The 9199-nt window shown below is 41.9% G+C and overlaps 1 protein-coding gene across 1 annotated transcript; it reads left to right on the top strand.

The window, feature by feature from the left end:
• The first annotated feature begins 417 nt into the window (after nt 1-417).
• On the top strand, nt 418-8782 carry tsr1 (TSR1 ribosome maturation factor). The gene is made up of 15 exons (XM_079354503.1): nt 418-632; nt 1820-1923; nt 2022-2250; nt 2622-2756; nt 2903-3357; nt 3884-4028; nt 4277-4464; nt 6440-6648; nt 6777-6936; nt 7025-7135; nt 7241-7373; nt 7805-7921; nt 8062-8202; nt 8319-8393; nt 8479-8782. The coding sequence occupies exons 1-15, from the start codon at nt 506-508 to the stop codon at nt 8655-8657; spliced, it is 2508 nt and encodes an 835-aa protein (XP_079210629.1). The 5' UTR covers nt 418-505; the 3' UTR covers nt 8658-8782.
• Nucleotides 8783-9199: the final 417 nt, after the last annotated feature.

Below are 9199 nucleotides of genomic sequence, written 5' to 3'. Positions count from 1 at the left end.
ATGTAAAAATACATTTCAGTTAAGTAAATACTGATACTGAAATACTAAAACTTCATTTTAAATAACATTTATAATCTCAACAACCTAAACATCCTTCCACTTCTACCAAACATGGCACCTTCCACTTGACCCTCCCCCCCAACCCCCCATATGAACCCAAGGCATGGTTCAGCTCTGTTTGACACTGCCTGGTTGAGAGAGAATGTCAGAGCTTCTTTATTTGGGTAGCCAATTTTATGTAATGCTATATTTGACATTATGATTCACATTTTCATGCAGTTGCCTTCATTGACAATAAATATAAAAACAAATATTTCCACGGCTCTATTTTGTAAGAAGAGCAAATGAGTGAAGCAATCCATCGCACAACGCACAATAAAATTTGCCCTTATTCATTAGCTTGACTTTTATTTTGAAGAAAAAACTCTCCGAAAAGTTTGAGGACGCGCCTCTTGGTGACGTCACACAATGAGTGCGGAAGTATATCGCCCGACTTTTCCCCCACATGGTGAAAATGGCTGCGAACGGGGAAAAACAACAGGGACATAGAGCCGGCATATTTAAGCAGAAAAATAAGGGCCACAAACATGGCAAGCACCGGACGAAAGGTGAAATTGAGAGAGAAAACAAAGGTAAGAATTGTATTATTAAAAAAAAGAAGTAACCATGTTAGCTCCGTTGTGTTAGGTTGTGGTGTTGGCGGTGGCCCTGAAAACACACGTGCTGAGTTTTCGTGCAAATGAAGGTATGTCTTAAGTTGTCAGGCATAATTGGAGTTAGCATACAAACGAGTTTACATGGTAAGAAGAGGTTGATATTCAAAGGCGATGGCGACCTACATTTAACTGGAGGTGTGCAATCCTTCTCCTGGTTTTCCTACGCCATTTAAAGCTCGGACTTAAGGTGCCTCAGAATAGAAAACGCTACTATTCCGGTCGAGTCCGCAATTGAAACGGCGCTCAAAAATGCATTAAAGCTTGATCAGTTGTGTTGTGTGTTAAAAGCACAGTTATACGGAAGCACACGAGAAAATAAAATTTTTATTTGTCAAGCTTCCCAAATCAGTGTTGCTGTGTTGAAGTAACCATTGTACCATGTTCGTTTGTAAATAAGCATTGACATATAAATATATATGCTGCATATCCCTCATCCCTAATGCAAATCGTGCCCTCAATGATCAGTTGAATAGAAAACTATCTTGGAATCGAAACAAAAATGAAAGCTCAACGCAGTAAAGCATTGTATGTTACAGCCACAACAGCACAGATACTGTAGCCATAATATCTTCAATGACCAACAGGATGCTAAAGCCTCTGCAGATTTCTTGACAGCTTATAGTTTTATTGCATTTATGCTCGTGTGTACACCATGTTCTCATACAAAAGTTGAGTTATTGATATGCTACTTTTAAGACGAGACTGCAGTGTTTTCCACAGCCATAATGCATGCAAATCATCACGTGTTTACGTGTTGCAGCAGGGTGCTGCAGGACACCAGAAGGCAAATTGAAATATTTTTAGTCACAGGAGTTGTCCAAGCAGTGAAGTTTGTTTGCAGCAAAACTTTATGAAAATCATACGCGATGCAAAAAAATAATAATTCTATTAAAGGACACTATACATTTTTAAAAGGTGTCCAAGTGTTTTTATGATCATATGTACAGCACTTTGGAGACATTTTTGTTGTTTAAATGTGCTATACAAATAAAGTGGATTGGATTGATCACCATTAAACAAGACAGTGGATAGTGGATGTTCTTAGCAAGCCAAGTTTGACTAATGACTTGAAAACTAAATGCATTTTTCTGCCTGTCTCTCAGGGAGAGTGTCTGTTACCGCCCTCACCAAAAAGCAAAGGAAGGAGCATAAGAGGATGGACAGAAGGCACAAAGCCAATCAGCTCCGCAGGAATAAGAAAGACATGGTAATTTCTTGTTTCACATGAAGAAAAGTGTTCTCGTTTTTTTTTTTTCTTTTTCTGATTCCTGAAGCGATTCAACGTCTCTTGTCTTCTCTTTTAAGGTCCTGACAGAAAAGCGACGTCTTGGCAGCAGGGATGGTCCTCCTCATTTGGTCGTTGTGCTGTCCCTCCACGCTGCTGTCGATGCTGCTGCTATCACCAAACTGCTGCGAGGGGAGGGCACTGGAGGCTTAGTACATCAGGAGTGCTGCATCAGTGGCATTAGTGACAGTTTTGGCCTGATTTTACCCCGGTTTAAACAAAGATTTCACTTTCTCAGCCAAAGCACAGGTATGAATTGACTGATATGGAACCATTTTTAAATGCAGCTAATTCCTACTTTGACAGCAATATGACTTAAACCAGTTTTAATTCATGATTTTTCAAATATAAATACAAAATGACATATGGCTAATAAACAAACATACAAATGTGTCCTGTTAAGGTTTTTTTTAACTCCTGTAAAAGAAGCAGAGTTTACCCTGAATACACAGTGTGGGTTTTCTTAGAAATTATTTAAATCAAAGAGAGTGGGACTGCATCGACCCACGTAAATCAGTGTTTAAAAAGACATTCAGTAAAGTACTACGTTATGTCCTAGTGATGAACGTCATTCTGTCCCATTCTGAAGTTATTATTTTTTTCATGGTTCCTTCAAACAGCTGACATGCACACCCTGCTGGATGTGGCAAAGGTTGCAGATAGCCTTGTGTTTGCACTGGACTCCACTGAAGGTTGGGACAGCTATGGAGACCACTGTCTGTCCTGTCTCTTTGCTCAGGGCCTCCCCAGCCACGGTGGGTATAACTTGAACTCTGTGTTGAAACTGAAAGACTCGTGAATCGACGCATGGATTGACAGTCGCTTGAAAACATCTTGTCAGGTTTTTCTTGGTTGCCTTTGTGTACATTTTCTAAGCCTGTGTCTCTTCAACCCCATGCAGCGTTGGTGTGTCAGGGTGTGTCTGACCTCCCTGTGAAGAAGAGGGTCGAGTCCAGACGAGCTCTGTCAAAAATCACAGAGATCCGATTTCCCGATACTCGCCTCTTCCCTCTGGATTCAGAGCAGGATGCCACTTTACTTCTCAGACACCTGGGCACGCAGAGACAGAGAAAGCTGGGTTTCCGCTCGAGACGTCCACATCTTCTAGCTCAGCATGTCACTTTTACGCCCAACAGCCCGGCCGAGGGGACAGGTGGGGGACCCACCGGCCTCGGCACCCTCTGTGTCTCTGGATATGTGCGCGGCCGACCTCTGGCGGTTGACAGATTGGTTCACATCAGTGGACACGGAGACTTTCAGCTCAGTCAGATCGATGCTCCATCAGACCCGCTTCCCCTGAATGTAACAGCAGCCAGAGCAGCAAAGCCAGGCAAGGGTGGAGACGTTGACATGATGGTGAGTGTTTTTTAAAAATATTTTACTCAGACTTATTGCTAACATGTTATTTATAACATTATTTAGAATTCAACATTATTTGTTTTATTGAAAGAACTTGTTCATTTTAGTAGTTGATGTTTTTAATTAAAGTCTTTGTTTCAACACGTATCGTGACATGATGTGCAAATGCATAGGCAGAAGGTAAATGACAGCATATAGTCCATTTACATAGTTCACTTTGAACTGTCAATTATGTAAAAGTGACAAAAAAACAAAAAAGCCATTATTAAAAGCAATGACATATTTCCTAAGCAATCAAGTGAAATGTTTCAGTATCAGATACTGACATGGTAGATGACCACACATTTTGGTGGAAATAAATTCAGTAAAAATGATGCAATGTTTTTTTGGATAAAATTGTTTGAATGTAGGCTAGGAAAAAAAAAAGGGGTGTTGTATCTGAGCGGGTCAGTTGACTGTTTGGAACCCCCGGTGTGTCTGTGGAAACGTTTTATTTACTCCTTTTGTTTTTTGTTGCTCACAGGATGGAGGTGAAGATGTAGCCCCAGTGCGGGTTCTTATGAAAGCTGATCCATCCCGCAGGGAGAGTCTCCAGATGGAGGCTGAGGTGGACCCGATGGACGGAGAGCAGACGTGGCCCACCGAAACAGAGCTGCTGGAAGCTGAAGGTGCAGGAATACACAGCATTACTTTTTGGTTCAGATACAAACTGTAAAAATTGGCTCACAAATGTGTTTGTGGTCGGTCAAATTGAAATGGATGTGTAGTCCATTGTAGTTGAAATGATTTGTCTTCTGATGCAATCATGATGTAAACTGTGGACTGTTGGATTAAACACACATGTAGCAATGTTAAGTTTACATACAATAACCTTTCACAATGATAAGGACTGCTGATGTGTATTTGTGATTGTTAGATGCCAGGAAGAACAAACGTGTGATGAGGGTCCCTAAAGGAACATCAGATTACCAGGCGGCGTGGATTGTTGATGAGGACGAGGAGGAGACTGCAGAGCTGGACGAGGAAAGCAGTGAAGACGACGATGACAATGACGACATGTTGGACGAGGCCATGGATGGAGACGATGAAGAGAATAACTCTCAGGTACACGCCGTAGTTAATTTTTGGGCTTCTAACCTTCTACCACAAGAAAGTTGCAAACTGAAACTTCATCTACTAATGTGGTTTTTCTGTTTGAGACTTCTTGTTTGAGGTGACAAGTTAACTAGTTGTGAGATCAGATTGTATGTGAAATTCATTTTTAAGCGTACACAATAGTCAGATTGACACTAAGCAGCATGCAGTGAGCTACATATGTTTAGCATTATGAAGCTAGCATTCAACACAGATTAATTGTAAAAGCAGACAATAAAAGGATTAATCGGCCAGCTGATAATATCAGCCGATATAGCATATCATGTGACCTCGGTATCTGCTCATTTTAATGCAGATATGTGCCGATATATAAAAAGGTTTAATTACTAGTCGAAGAGCTTTTCATTTGAGTTTAACTGTATTAAACTAGCAGTTCTCTTTCTCTTGTCTGATTGTAAATTTTTCCAAGTATCATCACATTTTTTATTTTACAAATTTAGCCGAAAACCACCTGCTCAGCTTCCTCTTGTTGTCATAACAACCGTGCAGCGTCAGTCAAAGTTTCACACAGGATATCGAGGACAGTAATCTCTAGAGAAGATGCGTCTGTGGTTCTGGGCGCTGCAGCCATGCATACGTGACCCTCGATGGGTGCTCCTGGTCGCTGTTTGTGTTCTCAGCGTCTGCCTCGGGTCTGCAGTGCCAGGCTGCTCACCGCAACAATAGTGTTTGGAGTCCCGAGAGAAGCCTCCTGTCTTCCTTTCCTGTGAACAGAACTTCCTGTCTGGACGGAGGGAGGGGTTGAACAATTTATTTATTTCCAGCTCTGCATGAAAAGAGGTCGAGGAAACTCTTCCTTATGCAATGGGTTCATTACGATCGGTGATTGTTATTAGCATGCGTTTGATCTCTTAGGAGTATGTATCTAGGACAGGGTAACAATAGAGAAAAGGGCACTTCAAATGATAATGATTATTATTACTGCAGCAAGGATGTTGGAAAGGTTGTGAATTAACCCCCTGCTGGGTGCTTCCTCCAGTGCTTCTGGCTTTGTCTGCAATCCCTGGTTTAACTTTGAGGAGGACTGTAAAATATGTTGTCTTTGAAGATTCATTTCTTCAGTTAAAAATATTTTCCATGGAAGTGGATTCTCTAGAAATCCGAAGGCTGAAGGTTCAAAAACATAGCACCTCTTTGTAGACACAATGAGAGTGGAAACGTATGTCAAAACCAGGGATTCCCATTCTTTGACTTGTGGAAACTCCCCGTCATATGCACACAGACAGACAGACAGGTGCAGTAACACAGTTTAAAGAAAAAAAAAACTGTTGTCACAGTGGTAAATCTTACCTAACGTTTGGCTCTTGTCCAATAACATTACAATTTTTTACCTACAATCTCTCGGACTGCAGCAACTTGGAAAATGAGAAGGCAAGAAGCTGCCTGCGTGAAGTGTACATGCACCTCATCATTGATAGGAAAACCTGATTCTATCTGTGCAGAAAGAAGGATCTCAGTAGTCTTAGTGGTGTTAGATCACAGTGTGAACAGAGGAGTCCATTACAGTCGCTGGTAAATTAAAAGGGTAACGTAAGAAACCAAACATGATGTTCCTGGGCAATGTAAACAAGGTGTTAACAAGTGTTACATTTTGAGATGAGTACAGTATAGCTTTCTTACAATATGACAGAGGGGTTAGAGTGTTAGAGCCTAACCCTAAAAAATCAAGAGGCAAAGAGAGAGAGAGGGAAACAGTCCGAACATGCTCAGGGTCCATTCTGATACCTTACAAAACCTACACTGTAGATACTAAATGAACCCAATACAACACATGATTTTGATCTCTCCAAACAGGTTAACACAATCATTCTCAGCATGTCACAAATGAATTATGATCCAACGGCTTCTCATTTAGCCACTTGTAAAGTGTTTACTTATCGTGCTACTGTCATTTAAATCAAATTGTGCCGTTTCCTCTGCTCAGGATGCCGGATCAGGCTCTGAAGATGATGAAGAAGAAGAAGAGGAGGAAGAGGTGTGTTCCACAGAGCGAAATGGGGCTGATCAGCGCTACGATGAACACATCGACGAAGCTGCCGAAGAAGAAGGCCTCAAACGCTACCGTGAGGCTCGAGCCAATGAAATGTTTCCCGATGAGGTGGACACGCCCCTTGATGTTGCAGCTAGAATTAGGTCAGTTTCTGCTACGTTGGCTGAACTAGACATCTGCAAATATTGCGAATCAAGATCCAAAGCGAGAAATCCTCAGATGATTCACTTTATTCACATTTCGTTCTGCCGCTGCCCCTTTTTGCATCCAGATTTCAGCGCTACAGAGGCCTGAAAAGTTTCCGCTCCTCGCCGTGGGATCCCATGGAGAACTTGCCTCTCAACTATTCTCGCATCTTCCAGTTCCAGAACTTCGATCGCACTCGTCGCCGCATTTTGGCTGAGGCGGCAGCTGAAGAAGAGGGAGCCATGGTAAAAATACATGAATTAGAGGGTTTGGGGTTTTACAAAGGCTTCTGGATTTGTGGCTTTTCTGACTCTGCTGCCCTCTCCCTCTCAGGTGGGCTGGTATGTGACGCTGCACATCATTGACGTGCCTTTTTCTGTGATGGAGAGCGTCCAGTCAGGCCGACCTCTGATGTTGGTGTCTCTGTTGCCCCATGAACAGAAGGTGTGGTAAATATATCTATATTTTTTTACACTTTCTGAAATGTGATAATATAGAAATAGTGTTTCTGATTTGTTTGACCTCTTTTTCTGTTTCTGCCGTGCACAGATGTCGGTGATGCATCTCTTGGTGAGAAGACACCCGAGCAATACAGAGCCGATCAAATCCAAAGAGGAGCTGGTGTTCCACTGTGGATTTCGGAGGTTCAGGGCGTCTCCCATCTTCTCTCAGCACACCTCAGGTAAAAATCACTCGCCCAAGCATGTCCAGTTAAACCCCAGCTGAAAAGAATCCTATTTAAACACCTAAATACATGAAATGAAAGACTAAAGAGCAAATACACCATTCTACCTACTATAAGCTGAGTTGTAAATATAAATGGCTTAAGCACATAAACACTTATGAGAGTTACATATTACAGAAAAAAATGTATTCATTTCAATGCAACTGATGCATTAAGTGATTTAGTCAAGAAACAAACAAGCAACAAACCAACTATTGCCACTGCATGGCTTTGAATGTGTATTTGATGTTCTTGTATAATACAAAGCAACAGTCACATAGAAAGCTGTGTGGCGACAGGACGACTTATTTTTGTGACCTGAGACCAGTTGTAGATTTGCAGTAATAAACGCATTTTTGAGTGCTGAACTTGACTGGGCTCTTCTCCAGCTGACAAACATAAGATGGAGCGCTTCCTCAGGCAAGACTCCCCCACCGTGGTGTCGGTGTACGCTCCCATCATCTTCCCCCCGGCAGGAGTCCTGCTCTTCAAACAAAGAAATGATGGTGAGATGAAAACGGGTCGATTTTTCGTTAAAGCTTGGCCGTCTTGATTTTGAACTTTTGACCACCTTTTCTGTTGTTTTAGTTGTTTTATTCAGTTATCCACTTAAGCTAATTGTGGTCTTTTTACTTTGGCTTTCCAGGCATCCAGGACCTGGTGGCTACAGGCAGTCTGCTCAGCTGTGACCCTCAGCGTGTTGTGCTGAAGAGGATCGTACTGAGCGGACACCCGTTCAAAATTAACAGGCGCTCTGCGGTTGCCCGTTACATGTTCTTTAACAGAGGTAAACGGCTGTTCTTGTACATTTCACAATATAACGACAGAACATTACACAACATCTAACTTCTCTGTGGCATTAGTCTTTGTGGTTAACGGGTTTTATTTCTCATCCTATGACAGATGATATCATGTGGTTCAAGCCAGTGGAGCTGAGAACAAAGTGGGGTCGGAGAGGCCACATCAAGGAAGCTTTAGGTGATGACATTTTAAACCTTTGTTGAGCTGTAAGCGACATCTGTTGTGTCCTACAAATTCTGACTTGTCATATTTACATTTTCAGGAACTCACGGTCACATGAAGTGTGTATTTGATAACCAGCTGCGCTCTCAAGACACAATCCTGATGAATCTGTACAAGAGAGTGTACCCTCGCTGGACATATGACCCCTATGTACCTTTACCATTACCCTGGGTGAAGAGCGAGGGCATCGTGGACATGGACGACTTGGACATGGAGTAGGAGAGGGACTACTCCTACATGCAGAAGAACTGAACCACAATACGAACTTTAAATCAGTGTGGTCGCATGACCATGTCAAAAAAAAGTGTCATACTTACAAATAAAAACTATTGTGATCAAAACTATTTCCTGTTGATCCAGAGTCATACTGTACATTTTACCACGTCACCGTTGCAGATTATGATTCAACCACTAGATGGTAGTAATGGTTAAGCATTCGAAAAGCTTTCTCCCTACTTAGTACGTCAAACCTGGACTTAATTGAATAGGTCAAAAATATCTTACGTGGTTACTGGTGAAGGAAAAGTTGTGAATGTCTTGACTGCTGTGGGGTTACAGAAAGCATTGTAGCTGTTACTATAGCAACAGACAATCGCTATTTGCTTTCCATTAGTCATGTAATGCATGACGCTGGCAACACTTTGAAGTCACTCCGATGTCTCAAAATCTGCTGCCACAAAATTATATCAATGATCTTTTGGATATCAGGGAACTTGACTCACACCAACTTGCTCTTGTTTTAGTAAATAGTTTTTTATGAT

Source organism: Symphodus melops (genome assembly GCF_947650265.1).
Source record: "Symphodus melops genome assembly, chromosome: 10".
Lineage (NCBI taxonomy): Eukaryota > Metazoa > Chordata > Actinopteri > Labriformes > Labridae > Symphodus > Symphodus melops.
The sequence above is the reverse complement of the archived record's forward strand: the minus strand, read 5'-3'. Positions and strand labels throughout refer to the sequence as shown.

Coding starts and splice junctions, on each gene's coding strand:
- tsr1 (XM_079354503.1), top strand. CDS start 506: ATGGTGAAAATGGCTGCGAACGGGGAAAAACAACAGGGACATAGAGCC. Junction 4,029..4,276: donor AGAGCTGCTGGAAGCTGAAG/GTGCAGGAATAC, acceptor TGTGATTGTTAG/ATGCCAGGAAGAACAAACGT. Junction 6,937..7,024: donor CTGAAGAAGAGGGAGCCATG/GTAAAAATACAT, acceptor TCTCCCTCTCAG/GTGGGCTGGTATGTGACGCT.